The following is a 24,040-nucleotide window of genomic DNA, read 5'->3' on the forward strand; positions in this document are numbered from 1 at the left end:
CAAACTAGCCCCTCGATAAAGGTTGGCAATTGAAGCAGGCCTCAGTTTAGCGAACTTTGTCTAGTTTAATGCGATGCAAGTGCAAGCGCCGCTCGGACTGTGAAGGTTTCTGGATACCGAATATGGGTTTAGATTAGGCCTATATCATGTCCTCTATCTAGGCCATATAATTTATTTTTGGAAAGGAAAGTCTAATCTCGGAGCCTATTCAATTGAGAAGGGACTGGATTTTGTCATAATAATATAAAAATTAATACTTGTCGTCCATAACAAGAAATAATGCCTCGCGATTTTTTTGATATCCAGCCATAGTATTTTAATTGATTAAACTGAACATGAAGCTATATCTTTACTAGCCATGCTAGCTTCATGCACTAATTTGCAGACCCGCCCGGCCTTCTACATGTAGTGAGTACCACATTAGATTGTGTTTACAAGAAATAATAAGCGCTGCCTCCTCGAAATTTCTTATGCCATCAGCTTTGATGATTAAATATTATCTACAACTCCGCACCTGTGTTCAAGGCCTTTCTTTTATCTACTGACCTCAAAAGAAAGGATTAGAATGATCAGAATGCCGTCCCTGACCCCTTTCCACACATTAATAATGAGTCGGTAAGGGAACGTGCTACCGTTATACTTCAGTGAGTACGTATGGCTACTATGCAGTTCAATGGCCTTATTGTGATCTGGCGGGCGTTTTAAAAGCACGGTCCCTGACTGCGTGGGCATATTTCCGGACAAGGAACAATAGAGACCAATTGCCTGGCAATGACGTCACATGTAATCCCAGTCTATAGTGTGATTAGAACATTATAGGCTGGTGGTCACTTATAGTACGATCAGTACGAAAAGTCCAATTCGATTATTAATGTATTTTCTAAAATTAAAAGAACCACTTTTTAGCGGGAATTTTTGTAAGTTACACAGCTGAAGTTGTGAAAGGGTTGAAAGACTACAATATTACGGCATAAACAAGAATTTCTTTGTTTGGTCGTTATTCCTATAGGCTCATCCCTTAAAGCCTTAATGTACGATCTTTTTTCAGAATATACCTTTATTTTTTTGGGGGGCATATTTGTAATACTTACACATGTTCCAACTTAAAGCTATGAGCAAACTGTCGAATTCGCCCTATTTGTAGTAAAACGGGATGATTTTCTGTTGGTCCGACATATTATCATAATTGTTCAGATTATGATAATATGTCAGAACGGTGGCAAATCGTAGTCTCCTACAAAATCGTTTGGTTACACTCCCTGCACACATGTTGAGGGAGCGTAAACAAACTGGCTGCGTAGGAGACTAACTCTGAGGCCGCACTCTCCATCCTAATCCAAAAAGTGCGAGATATTTCGAGGTGAAGTTTATTATGATATTTCTTTGCAAATTTCCAATGTTTTCGCATCCAAATGTATTGGGAACTTTCATAATGATTGCATATTAACTATTTTATCATTTTGAAAGAAAAAAAGAACTAGACATGTACATAACTGTGGTCTAAGACCACGAACACAGCAGTTGTGTGACCCTTAATGACCTTTGACCCCAAAATATCTGAACACCCCATTGACATTGGCGAATGTCAATGCATATGTGCACGTGGCATCACTCTGGTATATGTTATTTGTGCCCGAAGAGGCATTTTGTAGGACTTTCGGTTTAGACCGGAAGTGACCCTTTAATAACCTTTGACCCCAAATAAAAAATTACCACGCATACACTGGGTAATAACAATACATGTATAAACATACCGTTACAATGCTATGTTTTTCTTGGTTTATAAAAATGTTTGAAGGTATTTCGTTTTATACCGGAAGTGACCCCTTAATGACCTTTGACCCCAAATCTGTGAGGACCCCATAGACACTGGGTATTAACAATGCATGTGTGCAAGTGGCATCAATCTCCTATGTAATTTGTGGAAGAAGAAGCATTTTAAAAGTATTTCATTTTATTCCGGAAGTAACCCCTTAATGACATTTGACCCCAATTTAAAAAATACCACATATACATTGGATAACCACAATTCATTTATGAACATACCGTTACTGACACATGTTTTTCTTAGCAAATAAAAATTTTGAAGGTTTTTCGTTTTATACGGAAATGACCCCTTAATGACCTTTGACCCCAAATCTGTGAGGACCCCATAAACACTGGGTAATAACAATGCATGTGTGCAAGTGGCGTCACTGTCCTACGTAATCTGTGGGAGAAGAAGAAGAAGATCATGTAAGAAAAAAGACACAGCCGTAGCCAACGGCTGTGTAAAATCTAAAAATTTAAAAAGATTGTACATTAAGGCTTTAAGGAATCAGATAGCACCGTTTTGTGGGACATAAGAGCAGGGACAGACTTAGGTTTCAGTTTTCTACTGGCCCTCCGGGCCAGTGAAACGGCAAATCTACTGGCCCTGCAATAAATTTACTGGCCCAACTTTTTCAATATGTTCTACGGCAAAAGTGCAAATAAAGAAGCATGTTCAAGATGCCAGAACCAGGGGCAGGTGGTGAACACCCCCCCCCCCCTCACCAAATGACACATTCACGAGCGTAGCGAGCGAAAAAATTGAGGTTTTCAGTCCTTGTCGATCAAAAAAGGTGCAAATTTTGAACAAAAGTCCACTTTTTAAAAATCCTGGTTATGGGCCTGCACGTTCCAATGAGACTTTTAAAGTTAGAGACTACCAATTACGCCTACCAAACTTGACACATGTTACTTGTGTCGTGTGTTAACATTATTTTATTCTGTGCTACCATGGACCCTAAAAATCTTTTTCCAGGATCTATGGTGCCACTTTAATTTAAGCAAACCTAAACATTTTTAATTGTTTTGTACTGAGCATACTCAATATAGAGAGACTATTATAGTCACTAACACAAGTTCAGTCAGTAGTCCTTCCTTAATCTATAGTTCCAAAAGTTCAGAAAAGAAAAGGTTCAAGTATGCGGTATTTGCGATATAGCTATCATCATCAGATAGAGCATGAAAGAGCTTGGAAATAGTACGTAGGCCTACATCGCCGTAAAAGCGGCCGTATATTTCCAACTTGCTTGCCATGCAAGGATAAGAATAAATAGACAAAAAATAATTAAATAAATACATTAATTACACACAGGTACAGGTGACAAGTGGAGCAGAAACTGTGTCCAATTGTGTCCATCACTGATTATCTTGCCTCAGTCATATAATGAGTTATATCAGGATCAAAAATCTAGTGGCCCGCCGGGCCAGCATTGTTGGAAGTTTACTGGCCCGAGGCAAAATCAACTGGCCCCGGGCCACCGGGCCACTGCTTAAATCCGTCCCTGCATAAGAGCACATCAAACATAGCGAATTGCATTCTGAATACGAGGAATGTCCTGATATCAAATAATTTTGATTTTTTTTTTTTTTTTTTTAATTCGTGATATAATCCTAATTTTATGACAAATTATTCAAAATTGATATTTTCGACATTTAAGGGCTCTGGTAACAATGTTTGCACAGTGTTTTTTTGCGGGACATGAGAGCACATCAGACATATTGAATTGTATTCTGAATATGAGGAATGGCCTTCTAATATCAAATAATTTTGATATTTTGAAATTGGCGATATAATACAAATTTTATGGCAAATTATTAAAAATTGATATTTTCGTTATTTTTCATATTTAACAGTCCTCGAAGTAAAGTTTATAAATCTAATGATATGTACTAAAAGTGTATGTAGCTGAGAGGAAAAGCCGACGATCATATGAAAAAGACTTTTTAGGTGTTTGGGGTAAAAAAATCTAGATCTTCAAAATGAAAGATTCAAATTTTCAAATGATCATCATCTTTTCCTCCCAGTTACATACACTTTTAGTAAATATCATTAGATTTATCAATTTTACTTTGGCCCATTAATGAAAATTATTAATATGCATGCACCCTCCGAAAGTTGGTAGTAAAAGGATGTCGGAACCATCTTGTTGGTAGACTCTTTTGCATAAATAGAGCTAAATATTTAACTAAATACCTTCAGAAGACATAGAATGTGTAACAGTATAAGATGGTTAGGCAAAAAAAAAAACATGTTTGTTTCCTGTAACAGGTCAAAAAAGTCAAATGTAAAATGTGTTTGTTTTTGTTTTGTTTTTTTATTCATGTATTCAAATGGAAAAAAAACACCTTTTTTGCAAATTGGAAGGCTATTATGAAAGCATCTAAAATAATGATAAAATTTGATGGATTTTTTTGGACAACGCAGATTTTTTGGAGAACACATAAATTTATTTTATCTTACCTATGTTGTGTCATTTATTTGCTATGAATTTACAGGTATATGTGAATTCACGGTGTGACTTGGCTCATTTACCTGCTTCTGAAGAAATTACATTCAAGGAACTCAAAGAACGTGTAAAGGAAATCAAGAGCTTGGTAGACCTTATGAAAGACTTGCAGTATTTCAAAAAGGAGGAAGCAAATACAATGAAAGATGAACTGGAAGCAGACCTGCTATATGGTGAGTTACCTGTAACACTATCATGTATTGTCTGTGGTAATTTAAAGAAGAATTTTGCCATGCTTGTACATGTAGACAAAGAATAATAGATGTTTGTTATTTGGAGTACTTATCCGGGTTATCCCAGATTAAGATGATTTGATCTGTCACTCTAGTGCGCACAGCCCGACCAAGTTGGTCCCAGAGATGTTCTATAAGATTTAAGTCTGGGCTATTGGCTGGCCACTCCATTTGTTGAATACTTTCTTCTTGCAGGAAGTCATTTACAACTCTTACACTATGTGGTCGAGCATTATCATCCTGTATAATAGCATTCGGTCCAAAGTTGTGCAGAAATGGGACTGCGACTGGCGGAAGGATGTCATCTCGATAGTTGATTCCAATGAGATTTCCGTTGACTACTACCAGTCTGGTCTTTCCTGTTATCGATATTCCCACCCATATCATCACGTTTCCACTACCGTAGACTGTTACTTTATCAATGCATCTTTGTCAATGCGTCTTCTCTACAGCACACTCACTCGGCCATTCAGCTTCCTCAAACAAAATCTTGCTTCATCACTAAACATGACATTGCCCCACATGTGTAAGTTCCAACCGCAGTGTTGACGGCACCAGCAAAGACGGCCAGCAAAGACGGCCAATACAATGAAGTGGAGTCATTTTAGGCTTCCTGGCAGGCTTGCGAACTCAGCCTTGCGAACGTGCCTTACTTGCAAAGTTTTGGCACTTAGTCTACTGCCAGCCTGATGTATCGTACCGGCCTTCCGCAGCCGTTGTTTTTCTTGGGTGGCCATGTCTGAGTCTGTCTTTGACATCTTCGATCTGACAAAAATTGGCTTGTTCAATTCAATTCAATTCAATTCAAGAAACATTTATTTCACAACTTCAAAAATACATAGTATAAATGACAAATGCCATAATTATCAAACCAATTACGTACAAAGCAAAGTAGTGAATCCGATCACAGGCCCACTGATGAAAGTCAAATGCGATCACGTAAGAACAAACAACCTATTAAAAGGCAAGAGACAGGACAAGAGTGGGCCTGAGACAAGATTATAAAGGGCATCAATAACAAACCTAAAATAAAGTTGTGGGGCAACACGTGGGGAGCAAGCTCGTGGGTGCGGGTTGCCGGCAAACAGTACAAACGAAAATACAAATACAAACAGGACAAGACAAGACATTACAAAGATTACAAACAAGATGTGAACAGGAGTCAAAGAATAATTACTGGTAAACCGGTTTAGAAAGCAAATTGCTCTTAAAATGATGTTTGAAGGAGCTTGTGGATGTGGCATTTTGGATGGAAATGGGAATGGAGTTCCAAATGTTAACTCCATGCACTTTAATCGAGTTAGCAGCAAGATTAGAAACGAACACGAGGCGGATAGAAATTATTCACACGCCTTGTATTATGACTATGAATTGTAGCACTATATTGAAAATAGTTGTCAAAAAGTGCAGGAAGCAAGCAATTGTGAGCTTTGAACATAAAGATAGCTGTATAAAGTTCATTTATATCATCCAGACGGAGAGTTTTAAGATTGGCAAACTAAGGCCCAGTATGTGCTCGAAAATCAGCATTGGTGATATATCTGATTGCACGTTTCTGAAGTCTAAAGAGAGGGTTTAGGCGTGAAGACGCAGCTCTACCCAAGCAATATTATAATAACTCAGGTGGGGGAGCACAAGGGTGTCATAGAGTGACTTCAGGATGACAGATGGAAGGACATAACGAAGCTTAGATAAAATACCCGCGCTTCGGGCAACTTTGCTTACAGGTGGTACAGGTCTTCTGATAATTCTATTTTCAGATTTTTATATCTCAAATTTGATATTTTATTATATTTTGATGTTCAGATGAAGACTCATGGAGAACTCAACTCATGGAAGAGTACAGAATAAACAGAAGTAAGGTACCTTTACTTCCTGGCATGCCAGAAGAATGTGCAAATATGGATAACCTCTACATAGAGCTTGACATCTTAAAAGAAGAAAAGAAACCAACAGCAGTTGAAGAGACAAAACTGAAATCACCATCTGAACTACTTGCACTTAAAGACAAAACAGACAAATATGTGAAGCGTATCTTGGTAAGGGGAAGACCTGGTAGTGGTAAAAGTGTCACAATTTCCAAACTCGCCTATGACTGGGCTAATGAAAAAGAACACTTTTCACAGTCTAAGCTTGTATTTGCACTTGATATCCGTGAAATTGAATCTGGAATGAATCTTATTGATGCAGTTCAGGATCAACTCTTACCAAAAGTGTCGAAAGAAAAACTTCAGTCATACATAGAAGCCAATCCCAATTCAGTTACATTCCTTTTGGATGGTTTTGATGAAGCTCCTAATGTATTAGTTGAAGGTGACATTAAGCATTTGTTATCCAGCAAATGGTTGGCTGAGAGTTTGGTAATTGTGACTTCTAGACCACACAAAGTTGCACAATTTGTTGATGCTTATGGGGTATATTTACACATCAAGTTACATGGATTTTCAGGAAAGAAACTAAAACAATATGTTTTACGTTTTTTCCAAGTTCCATATATATCAAAGTATATAAAATGTGTAGAAAAAATAGGTTCTGAGAAAGTACATTTTATTGAAAAACCACTTGATTATTTTATATATCCTGAATATACTGGTGTTAATTCAGAATCAGATGAGGATTCACAGGGTTTCTATGGAATGATTCCTATTGATGATGAATTCTGTTTGACCTTAAATGAAACAGCAGCCTTTCTTAACAAGTTGACAAGTTCATTTAATGATCTTTGCTTTGTACCACTTATAATATCTATGCTGTGTATATTGAGGGATGAATTGCTGAAAAATGATGCCGATGCAGATGTTTTAAGCCAGAGAGTTACAAGCATATATGAAGAAGTAGTATTGCATCTTGCCCAGCATAAGCAGGTGAAGTTTCAGAATGAAGAGCTAAATACTGACCTACTTGATGACATATTGTGTGAAGTTGGAAAAGTAGCATTGGATGGATTATTTAAAAACAAATTGATTTTCAATGTGAAGGATTTTGATGCAAAGGATTTAGAAAGTGCTTTACAAATAGGAATATTGTCAAAAGAAAGAAAACGATCAAAGTTGAGAGCAATACATCAAGTTTCATTCTTCCACAAAACACTCCAAGAGTACTGTGCAGCAATTTATTGGGCTAGTTTATTTGAAAGTGATCAAGAAAGTGCCATGGCTTACTTGAGAAAGATTGATGATAGAAATCTCAAAGATTTTGAACGATTATTGCAGTTTTGTTGTGGGAAGCGAATCAAGGCTGCTGAACAAATTTTGGACCATGTTGTCCGTCTGGCTTGTGATAGAATTGTATCAATGCCATGCCATGATACTGATTGTGAAAATCGCTTTGGAAATTGTTCCAAATTTGGTTTTTGTTTACCTTGGTGGGAGTTTGCATTGTTACTCTTGGATGAATCAGGTGCTCAAGACAGTCTGTATACACACTTGCTACCACTATTCGATTGGCAAGCTTTATTTCAAACCTCAGTTTTGTATATACAAGAGTGCGTGGAACTATTGTGTGGTCAAACTATTAGTAGCATTCGTGAAAGACGAGAAAATGAGGATTTTATATCAGGAGAAAGTAGAAAAAGTAGAAAGAGCATTTCTGAGCATATGGAACGTTTTCTAGATTGTATTTTATCCTGTCAAATTACAGTAGAAAATAGTATCTACAAGGGCATTACCAAAGTTATCCTTTCTGGGTATTTCCTTAGCTCCTCCATATGCCTCAAACACTTGTCATGCATAGCAGAAGTCAAATGTCTGGTTATTTATAACGAAAATATTGATGCCCTCTGCAGTCATCAAATGACAAATATAAGACAAATCAGATGTCTTCAATTTGGTGACAATGTATCACATATGAAAGACAAAGGATCAAGTAGAGGATCATCAGTATCAATACCTAATGTGCTAACATTAATACAGCAACTCCCATCTCTGAGCTCCTTCACATGGTATGAAACACATGGTTTAACACAAATACTGAGAGCCCTTGCTGGATACACACTTACTGAACTAGAAGTAACTACCAATAGAGTAAATGCAGATCTGTTGAATCCATTTATTTACACATTGGAAAAACTTGGTCTGTCATATGATGAAAGGTGTGTAGATGAAGCGAGTGATATTGAAGAAGAATTAGCTGTAGATACATCTGTAAAACAAAATGAATGTGAAAAACTATTCACTTTGTTTGTTGATGTAGGTGCTAAACTTGCAGCATCCCACCCTAGCAGTGGAAACGTAACAGACACCCCCATGTTGCCATGCAAACACTTAGCATTAACAAATTTAGATATATCTAATTCAACAGCATGTAAACTTATAGAAGCATTCAAATATCTTGGTAACCTGGTAGAATTAAGTGTATGTTGGACACACTTGAGTGAGGAAGCACAGGTGAAAATAATAGTAAATTTTCCAAATTCACTTCCGTTAGAAAAAATGAACTTTAGCCGAAGCACATTTGGTAAAGGTGGGTCCTTGCTGAGTGAAAAACTGAAATGTTACCCCAAGCTTCAAGAACTTGATTTATGTTACAATGATATAGATGGACCTGGTATGACATTGATTGTTCAAAACCTGTGTCATTTGTCAAACATGAACTACTTAATGTTATCAGGGAATGATATTGGAAGTGGAGATGTAGACTTGTCATGTGCACTGACCCCTTTGACCAAGCTCATCAAGCTTGAGTTAGCCAAAACAAACTTGACACAGGCAAATGTTAAACAGATAGGCAATTGTCTTGTCCATATGCCAGAATTAGTCAAACTTGATCTAGGCTGTAACCAAGCAGTAGGTACTGCAATGCCTGATCTGTGTAGTGGTTTGCAAAGTCTGACTAAACTCAGAGAACTTGATCTTAACAATACAGGTATAACTGATGATGGTATTCAGATTCCTCTAGACTATCTAATTGGTTTGAGAAGTTTAGATCTTCATGGAGAAAGTCAGAAGTATGGGCCAAAAGGCTTGGAACATGTGTTGAGGAACTGCGATAGATTAAAATCACTGCACATAAATTGGAGTGAGTTTTGGAATAATAGCCATCAGTTTTTGGAAGAATTCAGTGCCTTGTATTATCTTCCTTGTCATTCATTCAATGATGAGTACCCTGTTTCCAGCGTGCACATAACCACATATGCATATAAGGGCAAAATCCAAAGCAGGTACTGTTTTTATAGAAAGTAGATATTTGACCAGCCACATCATAATGATGCAGTTCTCATATGTGACAGATACCTTCTTTCAGTCATAATCCTGTAAGAAAACAGAATTAACTTGTTCCCAATATAGAAGAAATTTGTTTGTCTCAGTATTTGAAAAGGTGTGCTTTTACAGCCTGGTACACATTTCAGATGTGTGTTATGTACATCAAGCAATTCATTACTTGGATGACATACTGGCATATCAGCAAGTTTTGACAAAATGAGATAAGTTTCATAATCTATGTAATTAAATACATACCCGCGTAGATGACATGCTTGTCTTGAAAGTTTGTCAGAATGTAGAGTTTAAAAAGTCTACATTCTGACAAACTTTCAAGACAAGCATGTCATTAATTAATGAGATATATCTCTAACTAAGTTTGGTGACAACAGGAAAATTGTGTGCAACATTCCCCATGTTGTGCAGGACATAGTGGTGTATACATGGACGAAAAAGATAACAGACCGCGTCCTACAGTGCAACAGAGCATAAATGCCCAAAACTGAATTTTTGACAGATTGACACATAATTTAAAATCTAGATTAAAGTGAAAGATGTTACTTACAACATTTTTTGAACAAACTCTGATCTTTAATAAGGTTGCAAAATTTGACACGTTTTCGTTAATTTTCATATAATTAGCATAATAAAAAGAAATGAATTTATTTTTTTTCGTCAAAAGTAAATATGTTATAAAAATCAAACTTACTAGAAAGATTGACTCTTGTCAAATGCTACAATTCTGTCAGAGAAAATTTGCCTATTTGTATTTATTTTTTGAATTAATGGACATAATATTGATTAATTAATTTGCGATAATAAATATTTTTTTATGATTTACCATAACTCCAAACATGTCAAGCAATATGTCAAATTAAAGCTAATGAAATGCTTTATAGATTTGTCAGAGCACATTTTGCAAAATGCATTTAGTATTTTAGTTACAAAATTCCAAACATTCTATTCCAAGTTTTTGCTATACACGCACAGGAGCTGTTCTTTTTAAATCCGCGCCTAATCAATAATGAGTCTTTCATTCTATTGTCAAAGTGCCGTTTCCCTGTAGCATTATGGAGTGACCATGTCCTTTAGTGTGATGGTTGTGTAGCAGATGACAGTGCTCATTCAAGCCTATCAAGGTCAGTTAGTAGCAACTTGCTGAATGGCTGGGTATTATCATCTATCAAGGAGATGCCTTATGCAGCTGCCAATCACAGTAGAGGTTTGATAACATTTTGTTAAAAACCCAAAAGTGGTATAAGGGCAAAACTGTGCATGTTGGTACTTGATTGTTAGGATTCTTATATGTTGAAAATCCCTTGTAGTAGTATTTTTTATGTGTAGTGTATATTGTTCATAAATTATATATCTTTTACATTTTGGGCATTAATGCTCTGTTGCACTGTAGCAATCAAAGTCTCAGCATCACCCGATAATGAGGGCTGATTGTTCCATGAAATGCGACAGTCAAAACTGCGACACACTTAGCGCACATTGTTATGGTCTATCGCGTAATTGTAAAGGCACGCAAAGCTCTATCGGCATGTAACGCTGGTGTGATTGAGACATGGCACGACCGAACAATCGGCCCTCATGAATATGCGAGAATTCACAGCATAGAATGCCCAAGGACTTTGACTGGTCTGTATAGTAGTCTGTGGGCGTGTCATTGACATACACCACTATGTCGTAAGTATGTTACATACGCCACTATTTTGCTATATTGAGGCTGTGTGGCTTGTACATGCTGTATCTAAATGATTGGTACCTTGTAATTGTATAACAAGTCATCAGTTATACATTCTGGGCATTTCAGTACTCAGTGGTGTCCAATGTTGCATTAGAAGAGGCAGCTAGACTTTCCAGTAAACATCATTATTATGTTTTCAGGGTTATTAGAAGTTAAGAAAGCCTAATAATGATAATATTGGATGGCTTATTTCGCATGATACCATAACATATCGGATTTGTCATACAAATATCGAACTCGCCGTTGGCTCGTCCGATATTTTTATGACTCGTCCGATATGTTATGGTATCATGCTCAGCCATCCAATATTATATCAAAATTGATGGGTACCAATCATTTTGATACAGCTTGTACAGATATGAATTTGATGTATTGACATATCATGTGTAATATGTCAATTTTAAATGGAGTACAAATGTATCATTTTTTAGAAAATTGATATAGGCCTACTGGTGTATAAGTTTAATGTTTATTTACAATTGTTGAATAACAACAATGTACTTAATACATCAAATGTAACTTTAATATCTATTTTTCATACTCATTAAAAAGGGACATTTTAAAAGAAATAATGTGCAAACATGTAAAAGTTGTAAAAACATCAAATGCGATTATCTCAAAGTATCCATTTTCATCATACACCACTATGTCATCCAAGTGATGAATTACAATCAATGACAAGTTGCATTATCTATTGTACTGGCAACTCATCTTGTATTTGAAATGAACTATGTGATAAAATATGTGTATGCTGAAACCAAAGAGATTAATGCTATGGTAAATCTGCTATCTTGGTTTGTCACTCATGATGGGCAAATGGTATACATGTACCTCAGGCATTTATCAAGAAAAGCCATATCGAACAATAATTTGCATCATGAAGCTTGAGGGTTACAAAGATATGTGCATTGTGCACATTTTTGGCACAACATGTTACATGCACAATCCAAACAACCATCCATGCACTTTCAATTGAAGTTAGCTGGACGCATGGCGAAGAAATAATTCAGAGGTTTAGCCTCCATGAGCAACACACAAACATGGCAGACTCCATACTCTTTGAATATCTCTTTGGTCAAAACATACACTAGTTTTGATGTGGCCTGACATAAATGTCCAGTCCTGAGAATTCCTGTGACTCACTTGGTGACAGTGTCATAATTTTTTAAATTATATTTATGGTGTGGATGGACCCATTCATTGACCCATCTGTGTCATACTTCCTCTAGTTATTTATGACAGCCTGGTGATCTGGTCATCTAAGTGAAATACTGAGCCTCAGGAGGGAATTCAAATTGTGATCAATTCTGTTAAGACAGTGGTATCTAATGAATTAGGCTCAGTCATAGCTCAGCTAGAAGTAAGTAACAACAAATTTGTATGAAATAAGGCTTGGTAAGAAGTAAGTGGACTATGTCATCATATTCTCTTCAGCGACTTTTGTTGGTATTTTTTTTATTTACTATTGTTTAATTAATTTATACCAATGTTTAACAGCTTATGTAAAATGTTTCCACTACATGTATGAACAACTTCGGTCTATTGTTTGGAAGTTTTGCACCCATTTATCTCCAACAAATCTCTAATGTGCGGTTCGAAACTTTTCGCTATACTATTTATTACTACTGACTTGTGCCCCCACTATTTACGGCTATAATGCCATGGTTCATTATCATAATAAAAAGGATATATTTTGGGTGTCTATCACTACCAAATGAAAATATCAGGTTTTTCTATATCAAATCACTAAATATATGAATGCGTACGTTTTCAAGATTTTGCACTTTTCACTTTGCACTTAAAGGGGTACTGAAAGTGTGTGAGCGCGTAATATGCATGATTTGTGTGTTAAAGTGAACCCTGGACACAAAACTGTTACTTTGGCCATTGAAAAAACACTCAGAGAAATATGTGGCAAGAGGAAATTTCAGTCTGCCTGTTTTCACATCACAAGTTAAAAACTTTGAGTGTATTTTTAAAATTTACTTAAAAAACATGTCTTCAATACAAAGGACGATGGTGTATCTTAACTTTTTCTCAAATTTAATTTGATGGACATGATTTTGGAAATGCTGTATTAGTTAATTCAAAAAGCAAAAGATTTGGTAGGCAGCAGAACTTTGGGCTATATTTTGTCATATTTTAAATTGCTTCAATGATGACAAATGTGACATGATCAAGGGGAATGAGTCGCATGTCGGCCCTGGTCGAAAATGAGTTTTACACATGTTTCTAAAGAGGTTATTTAGAGCTTTCAGAAACTGAAAACCCCATATTGATACGACTTTTCTTTGTAAAGTTGCGCTAATTTATCAATCTTTGAAAACAATATAAAACAAAAGAATTTAAACACTTTCTTTGCCAATATCTCAAAATCAATATTAGCGACACCCGACTCAGTTCCCTTGATCGTGTCACAAATGTCATCTTGTCAATTCATTGTCAGGGCATGGTAGAATGTCAAGAAAAGTAAGAACTATACAGATAATGAAAATATATAATACACCCTTAATCGATTTGACTATTAGTATTATAGCCTATAATATGTGACCGTACACCACAAATGAGCTCAAAAGTCAGCCCTTTTTACAGATTTGGAAAGATCATACCTGAAGCTTCAAAATTACACTTCAACCAACTTTGTACGATATCCTGAAATGATGTTATGTTTCTTAAAAATTTGCATTACAACAGAACAAAAACTGCACTTAAAGTTATCAAAATTCTTTTATTTCTGTTGAAACTAACTTAATAAAATGTCAATTTTTAATAATTTTTAGTTTTTGTATTACTGTATAACTTTGCAGCTGTATAAGAGAAGTATGAAATATTTCAAATCTGTGAAAATCCAGTGTTTCTCAAAATATGAAATTTGTGGATATTTTGCACTGTAACTCAAAATCACATTTGCTGACTTCTGGGCTCATTTGTGATGGATGGCCAGTAATAATTACAGCAAGACACATGAACAGTAATTTTCAAAACATGTCTATATATATGTTAGCAAGTGTATTTTCAGATGGATTTGTATTTTCATCTAAAATGATCTGAATGTCTGTGGATATGTAATATTACTACCTAATTAGCACTCCAGGTGCTAAAGTCAGTCACTTTCAGGGGGCACTTATTACCACAAAGTAATAATCATTCAAAAAACAGTATCCGAAGTCAAAATCGTCATAATCCCAGGCTGCAATGTATAAACTTATAAGTTTATTTAATCATTTGACAAAATTTAGTTGTACAGACCCATATTGAAAAGGATGCTTAGACTTTGTCATTTTGAAAATTCCATAGAGGCCGAGGGGCACTTATTAGGTACAGTGCGGTACTACATGTATCAAACAAATAAGTGTTGTAAGATGACATACATTAATAAAATGTACATGCAAATCAATGTCAGTAATACACAAGAGTTTAAAGTGCATCATGTGAGGAGATGTACTATATGGGTGTGTGATTGATCAATTTATAGGTGATTTATATCCAATGAGATAGAACCAAAGAGTACCAACTCTGCCATGTTTGTGTGTCGCTCAAGGAGGATAAATACTGTGCCTCGAGATAATTTTACTTTTACAAACTGTGTTACTGTTTGCGTCTCTGTGTGTAACGTGTTGTGCCAAAATTAACCGCTGAATGCCCAAAACTTTGCTACACAAATTATTATATTTAAATTAGGATTCTTTTCCAAAAAACATAGGAGGCACATTATTTGCCTTCCATGAATGACAAACTAAAATGCAGGATTTACATCCAGGGCAATTTTGAGTCGTAACTCTTTGGGTATCATCCCTCTATTTATATCCCAGGTTTAAAATCAGCTGTTGCATATCAATTCTCCATTATTTTTGTTGAAAGAAGTTAAATGCAGGGCTGTTACTTAAGATATGTGGACATTCACCAGTTTGGCCAGTCATTCAAAAAAAATATGTTTCTTGTACCATTACAAATTTACCAGACATTGATCTAAAATGTTATCTCCCATGTTTTAAAAACTTTTATGAAGAATTATGCAGCATTCAAATACCATCTTTCTGCCAATTTAAGCACTTCAGATATTCAATGCAGAATTACACATAATTCACATATCCAGATTGTTCACCCGGTCCCATCATGGCCAGATGAAAGAAGTTCCACCTCTGTATATTATATTAAATTGATACGTTCACTTTCACTGGACTGGCCAGTTTGATCTACTGGGCAAAAATTGGAATAATTTTTGGCCTGTTTAACACAAAATTTCAACTTGAATATGGACATAAATCGTGTTAAATCAAATTCTACTTGAATATGGGCGTAAATGGTGTTAACTCAGTGTCTCTAAAGAAATTGCCCATAATATACATTGCAATTTCACTTTTTAGTCACTTTTGCTACACTAAGACATGAAAGTAGCCCAAGCTATTTTAAGACTACTTTACACAATTGGCCATATCTTCACTTGTAGACTACATTTTATAAAAGCTTATGTATGTAATAGCTTAAGAAATTACCTTGATAACCAAGTAAAACTCAATACAATCGATAAATGACATGTTTGGCTAATACTATTTTCTAAATTGTATAAATTTTTTTGTTACAACATGTATACACTACAAGGTTCTTATTGTGGATGCCTGCACACCACACCGTCGCCAATGTACCTGACTCCCCTGGTGCACATAAAGTACCAACATAGTACCAATGCTGCTACTGCACAGGACTCATCAATAGTGGTACTGCACTGTTACTACACTGGTACTGCACAGTACCAGCCAAGTACCCATGTAGCTGTGCAGGTGGCCTCAATAGGAATCTTGTAGTGTTGTATATATGCCACTGAACATACTGGGCCAAAATGATGCACACTAGAAAAATGTTTTGTCTTTTTAAAATGGCATATATTCATGTACAGGTAGGCTATTTTATTATTTTATATTTTATTATAAGAAATGTTACTGATATAAGAACAAAAGAACATATTACAACCATGCAATTTTGTACGAAGCGGTCTCGTCATTTACAATCTATTTTGTGTTCTTATTAATTGTAATTGTAATTAGATCAAAATAATAAATAAATTTCGGATTTATATAGATGAGGTCTTTAATTCTCATTTATTTTAATATTCACTTAGATTGTATTTGATATGATACGATATGGAAATAAAGTTGAAGTTGAAAAATTAACAATAGACATTCTTTTATTGGTCTGTCTACAGTCTGCATGTGGTCTTATAATAGTAGTCTTTGTAACTCATTGAATAAATTAAAGGAAAGAGCCCAGATAAGTTTTCTGTTTGATGTTTCTTCATTATAATTATCATCAATGTGAATTAATGACCTGCAGTGACGGTTAGTACTGCCACAGGTTAGATAAAAAACATGTTTGATTTATCTCCACAACTTTTCTAGGTGGGTGGAAAAGTAAGTCCAAACTGCTATGGATACAATGTATACAAAGGAAGATACTACTGTACTGACTCAAGTTTTTGCCCACACTTGGCCTTGTTCAAGCCTATAGCTTCCAGAGAAGAATAACACTCTCTTGCTCCAGTCGACGGCATTCAAAGCATAAGCCTTGATAATGAGCGACATTTGTGGCACTTCATGAGTGCCGAAAGCAGCTTTAATGTCTTAAATGTTATGATTGTGTGACGATTGTCATCCAACTGAATCGGCCAAACAGACAGCTTCCGTGTTTACGGTCACCATGGTCAAGAGTACCATTCATCCCTTGAAGCTATAGTGTGGTAATTCTTCATACCCATCTCTTTTTAATACAGTATATTACTCAAAAACTTCCTTCACCCAATGGAATTTGGGGAGCTGCACAGATAAATGGTGGATGTTACAATCTAAGTGTGGATAGGTTTGCGCTATTCCGGCTGCACAATGCCTAGTTGATGCGATCTGATTGTGATGATTCACCATGGCAGCGAAATTACAGCGCTTTGAACACTCTGTGATCTGTGGTAAGGCGCTATATAAATTCCTAAATTTATTTTACTACAGACTATTCGCAACCAGTCAAAAGTCCCTGTATTTTGTATGCTATAAATTCTCGCATGTTCATGAGGGCTGATCGTTTGGTTGTGCCATGTCTAACAATCACGCCAGTGTTGTGTGCCTATGCGATAGAGCATTGCATAACTTCGCTTTTACTTGATAGACCCTAAAATATGCGGTACGTGTGTAGCACTTTTGTCTGTCGCATTTCATGGAATGATCGGCCCCCATTATTGGGTGATGTCGAGACTGTTTGCAGTTTGTCTGTATCTCTTTCGTCCATGATTTTACTAGTTAACCCAAAAACATGACTAAATTAACTCTTTAACGAGTGTGGGAACTGTGACATAATAATAATGCAATATGCTTCTGTTGAATGATCATGTGAAGCCATGTGTGCGACACGTCAGAGATTGTGCCGCTCACTTTTCAGCATTATGTTGAGAAATAAGCTATGTTTTAGCTAGCTACCCACCATTTTAGGCAGTTTGTTCCTGGGACAGGCAAAATTAAATTAAAACTTGTGACATATGCTAAATTCTAATGTAATGTGTAAGTTTTGTGAACTCAAAAAAAACCCAGACTAATAAACTAATTTGAACTGACTGAATCCCAGAAGGGATAGATGTCTGATTTATGGTTTCATGGTCAAATTTTGGGCAGGCAGTTTTGGTGAAAATGACAGGCACTTATAAAATCCCAAGACCCTGAATAATCCATGCATGTGTCTAGGGTCGTCGGTGTGATGTAATTTTCGGCCATCTTGTCTAAAAGAAATCATGTGATAACCTACAGACGAGTACACAGATTTACACCCATGACAATAACAGGAAAGGCAACCATATTGATTTATCACAAGATGGCTCAAGGCAGACAGCCTCCATTGCATGTATGTACTCAGTATGCCAGTGACCATCCTCTATTGTTATGCATAGTCGTGCTAAAAGTCGATCGATACACGTTGAGATCGGCATAATTCAGAAATACACCTTTTTGCTTTGAAATTAATTTTCTCGGCCAAATAAAAAAAATAATTTTCTTTTTTTTTCAGTAATGTCGGATAAAAATGGCACTTGGATATACATTTTTAAAAAATCCTGGTGTTAAATTTAAGCATGAAATTGTTGAAAAAATCTTACACAAAAAGACACAAAGGCAAGGGACTGGTATATCTTTATGCTTGAGTGAACCCCATGCAACCACTGCACTGTTCAATAGTCTTATTGTTATGTGGCAGGAATTTTAAAAGCACGAGCCCTGAATAAAATATGATGCACACGCATACTGTCAGGCAAAAAACAATGTATTTTTTTTATTTACATTGTTCTAAAACAAATCCAGTAAAATAGGTGATGTTAACATACCTCAATGACGTTTCGTGCTGTATCACACCACTTTCTCAAATTGAATGACCAGCTTTGACCTTAGACGTCTGTTGCTTCCTGTTGGTAGCTGACGTAGGTGGCGCTGTTAGAAGCTGATCATATATGTGCGGAAGGAAGTAGTTTCCACAATCCCTGTTGAGAGTGTTAGCCTGCCCCTCTTTACGTATCCAAATTGATTCCTTTATATGCCTTCTTTTTCTGTTGGTTTCAATGTCTTTTATCTTGGCTTCGTCCCAACCGATCACATGATTGTCTTCAGCGACATGGTCCGTGAGAGCGGATTTTCTAGGAGCGCTTTCAACCGAAGTTTTTCTTTGTGCCCTGGTGTAGGGTTTTTCCAAAGCTGCGTCTGATTCAGATTTGGGCTCTTTCATTCTTGTACCAAAGAGTCTTGAAGTTTCCCCGCTGTAAGATTTTGGGCAACCTAAGCATGGGATTTCATAAACACAATCAGCTGTAGTTTTGACGTCCCGTTTGTCTTTGGGGTGAACTAAACACCTCAAAAGAAATAAGTCCCCCTCTGAACATGTCGTCATAACATCGTAAGGTTTCATTTTGTACCAACAAAACTAACTTTGAAATAATTATATGACTGTTTACTAAGTGCTGTGTGAAAATGAGAGATTTCTGTGACTTCAGGGCTGAATGAGCCTAAATTGAAGGCAAAAACTGCCCTTTTCAAAAGTCACAAAGTAGGCCTATGCTTGTCACAAAAGTTGATTCATGGCTTGTTACTAATGGAAAACCCCATGTGTTTGAGTGCAGTTTAAAATCCTCACCAAGTGAACATTTACAAAATGTACTGTAATGTGTATCGATTCTTGATCATTCAGCCATGCAAATCCCCTTGGTGCAGAGTTCAGCATAGTGAGTTGTAAGATGGTCAGTTCCATTCCTTGTCCCAATATGCAGTGCAGTTAACAAGCATAGGCCTACTTTGTGACTTTTGGAAAGGGCACTTTTGTCTTCAATTTAGGCTCATTCAGCCCTGAAGTCATGGAAATCTCTCATTTTCACACAGCACTTAGTAAACAGTCATATAATTATTTCAAAGTTAGTTTTGTTGGTACAAAACAAAACTTTACGATGTTATGACGACATGTTCAGAGGGGGACTTATTTCTTTTGAGGTGTTTAGATGGTTTCGGAGTGTTTTGTGTGGCTTGAAATTTGCTTGGTAACCGTGCTTCTTAAAGATTCTCTTTGTCTTTTCTGAAAGACCCTGTTTGTACGGGAGACACACAAAGCCGCAGCTTTTTGTTTGCGACTGATCTTTAATAACGGGCTTGCTCGGTTTTTGAACAGATTTAAATGCCCACTCCGGGTATCCACAGCGAGAAAGCGCTTCCTTTATTCTCATTTCCTCCAACTCTCTATCTTTCTCCTCGGTGACAACTTTATCTTTCCTGTCCATAAGTGTCCGGATTACACTGAGTTTGTGTTGTAGGGGGTGGTGCGATTGGAAATGCAGATATTGATCTGTATGTGTCGCTTTTCTGTAAACTAAGAGCTTGATTGAACTGTTGGGTTTTTTGACTGTTAGTGTATCCAAAAAAGGAATTTGCTTGTTTTCTTCCGTTTCATAGGTGAACTTTATACTGCCGGTTTTGTCTATTTGATTTAGATGCTCTGTGAGAGGATCTGCGGATCCTTTGTTCACAATTTCCAACACGTCATCCACGTAACGTTTCCAAAGCCTAGGTTTTATGTCAAGGGGGGCTGTGACGAGCGCTTCTTGTTCAAGCCACTCCATGTACAAGTTCGCTTCTGTCGGGCTGACCGGCGAACCCATAGCTGTGCCAAACCGTTGTTGATATATTTGGCCCCGGAAGGAAAAGTAAGTGGTAGTGAATGCAAACTCGAGAACTTCCATGATGTCATCTATGGAAAGCTTAGGGATTGTGGAAACTACTTCCTTCCGCACATCTATGATCAACTTCTAACAGCGCCACCTCGTCAGCTACCAACAGGAAGCAACAGGCGTCTAAGGTCAAAGCTGGTCATTCAATTTGAGAAAGTGCTGTGATACTGCACGAAACGTCATTGAGGTATGTTAACATCACCTATTTTACTGGATTTGTTTTAGAACAATGTAAATAAATTTCAATGGACAATCCTGATGAATCTATTTGCGGATTAAAAACAATGTAAATTGTGATGATGCGTGCGCATACTGCCAGGCATTGACGTCAGAAGTCACCTCATCTATCGTTCGCTAAAGAAAGATTTTTCCCACCTCTGTAAGGCACATCATGTGGGTCTATATATTATAGTTTTGTCAGAATATTTGCGACTGCCAAAATGTCCAACTCAGCACTTCATTTCTAATAATTTTATAATCAGCAAAAATAATGGATATTTCTATTGTAGCTTGCAAAATCATCCGTCCATGGGTACATTCGCAAGTTCATTTTGACAAAATTGGTAGTCGGAATTAATGCAATCAAAACCGACATTCTGGCTGAACTATGATATATGATACAGCCCTATATGATTTGCTTTAGAAAGTTGGGAAATATCTTTCATTAGCGAATTATGTTGCTTTGAAAATCAAAAACGTTGAGCCAATAAAAGTTCATGGGGCAACAAGCCTGTGAAAATCAAAAATCTTACACTAGAAGCTTACATTTCATACCCAAGTTTAACACCAGTTTATATGGTGCCAAACATAGTTTTTTCCTGACACTTACTGAAAAAAATAAAAATTATTTTTTATTTGGCAGAGAAAATTTATTTTATAGTGAAAAGGTGTCACTCAAAATTTTGCTCATTTCAACACCAAATTTGATCTTTTGTATTGCCTCATTAAATGACTGAGTGAGCCTTGTAAACAATAGCTATCGATTCACTAGTGTTCTGAGTGGATGGAGCATAATATTCTTGGACCAATTCCTGGGAAATGTATTTTTGCAAACTTCACTGGCAGTGGAGTTGTGATATACAAGCTGACAACCATATAAATAAAGACACAGAAGAGACCAAGTATTTGAGGATCATTGTGCTATGTGCTTTTAGTGCTTTTATTCTTTTTTGATTTTCTTCTTAAATCATCTTTAAGCATCTTCATGCAGTTCTCCCTGTACACATCTTCTTTAGCTCTCTACTCATTGTAGTATAATGTGTGATATATCTCCAGTCAAATTACAGATATTTTACATCATTCTTTTGTATGACTACGAGATATTTATATACCCTCATATAATTTTTTTCATCTTTTTTCTTAAGTATGCATTTCTTAAAATCTAACAACTACATTTTCTTTTTAGGTTCAAAAGAACCTGAAATATGTCTTGTAGTAAAGTGATCATGTTTTTTGTTTGTTTTTTTCATAATATGTAAGTTATATAATACAAGTATGCACGCTGTGAGCTGAGGTTAATCCAGTCGGGGTCCCCGACGTTAAAAAAGTATATAGTATCAAAACTCTTTCTCTCATACATCTGATTACAATCAGATTATTTTAAGTCTGTACAAATGAAAAGTGGTCTTATAAACAAAATAAGGCTCTGGTATGCTTCATATAATATTTATAATTTTTACCGACCATATGCACAGGACAAAAAGTTAAAGACTTCCCACTAAATTTTACTTCACATATATTACTGTGAATGACACACAAGATGTTCCCACTAGATTTTTTTTTAAAGTTATTCATATTTTTTGTTTGGAAAGAAATGTCTGGAATGTCACAATTGTATACAAAAACACCTGTTGGACATTGAGAGAAAGAAAGCCACCTGTTTCACCACAGAAAACCAGCCCAAATTGGGTGCATGGGCCGTACATTCCATATAACAATGATGTTACCATTGATAGAAAACACAATCTGCACAGCTGCTATCCAAAATTGGGCGGATTTTGATCCAACATTTGGGTGGCATATTCCAACCAAAAATGAGTTGTTATAGCACCCAAATGCCAGGAATGTTAGTATTTTGCATCATATCACATAGCAAGGTAAATTATGGATACATAGCAAAAAACCTATAGGCTGATGGAGACAATCTCATAGTCAAGGAAGACATCCTGAATACACTTCAACACAGAAAACATCACCTCTGGGTATGAGAATGATACCCAGAATGCCGGGTATGTTTCTTAGATACAGTGCAACATTTGTCTTGAGGATGAGATTGTATATCAGCCTATAGTCTGAAGTGGCCTATTGCCTTAAAGAGTTCAAAAAATCTACTACACCATTGCTGAGGAGTATTTTAGTGTGAACTATTTCTCTGTGTTTGATAAACATCATGAGGTGATTAAAATTCTCTTCAGCATAACAAGATAAAAACAAGCCTCTGTATATTGACTGGAATGCAAAAAAGCTGCCAACATAATAGCTGCCTTTTAATATTTTATCATTATAATTAAATCATTACTCCTTAGCATGGGTCTTTTCGACACCTTAGTAAAGCAAGTTTCAAGATTAGCATACTATTTAGTTATAAAATCGACATGCACATTTGCGATTTTTGATAAGCATCAAAAGAAAATTCTGCACGGCATCTATTTTGTAGGTGCAGCCTTTTGGCATTCCTAAAAAAACTACTAGGCTCGGGTGATACACAGAATGACTGAGAGAAAGGCTTATAACGACAACAGTGATCACGTTACGATATCTGCAACAGTTACAAAAAAAAATTGGAAAAAAAATAGAATTAACCACCACCAACCACTCACTGAATTCACCAAATTACATCACCAAAATCACTAAGAAAAAACACGGGCACAAAATTCAATGACCATTTAGTAACCATTTTTACCATTAAATCGTTAATAAATAGATTAAAGCTACAACCACCAAAAACAGAAAAACCCAAAAATTGGATTATAGTGAGATTTAAAAGCTCTTTTTTAAATCATCATATCTCCATTTAATTCGATGTTAAAAAATAAATTTTTTACTTTTTTTTAATCTGTCATCCAATTCGTGGTAAAAAACGGTATATTCAAATAGGGCCACCGACGTGTAACCAGCTCACAGAGTGCATGAAATAACATTATTTTATTACCAGAATGGCCTGTAAAAGCATACCTTGATTTTACACTTCATAAAACCTATTGGAAGTGATGATGATTATATCTAACTACAAAAAAGTAGTGCTACTATGGATAAAGATTACAGCTATGTAAATCATTTTTATATTGTTTTATGCTGCTTCTACAGGT

General features: G+C 36.1%; 1 protein-coding gene across 2 annotated transcripts in view; it reads left to right on the plus strand.

Annotated features, from left to right (window-relative positions):
• Window positions 1–16,759, plus strand: part of LOC140141785 (uncharacterized) — a 251,222-nt gene extending 234,463 nt beyond the window's left edge. Inside the window, exons 7-8 of one of the 2 annotated variants that reach the window (XM_072163647.1) lie at window positions 4,306–4,489; window positions 6,356–16,759. In XM_072163647.1, coding sequence (XP_072019748.1) covers window positions 4,306–4,489; window positions 6,356–9,729 — 3,558 coding nt within the window. In that variant the 3' untranslated portion in view covers window positions 9,730–16,759. The remainder of the gene's footprint in view (window positions 1–4,305; window positions 4,490–6,355) is intronic. The other variant, XM_072163649.1, reaches the window with a different exon arrangement.
• Window positions 16,760–24,040: the final 7,281 nt, after the last annotated feature.

The sequence above is a fragment of the Amphiura filiformis genome, chromosome 20 (genome assembly GCF_039555335.1).
Source record: "Amphiura filiformis chromosome 20, Afil_fr2py, whole genome shotgun sequence".
Lineage (NCBI taxonomy): Eukaryota > Metazoa > Echinodermata > Ophiuroidea > Amphilepidida > Amphiuridae > Amphiura > Amphiura filiformis.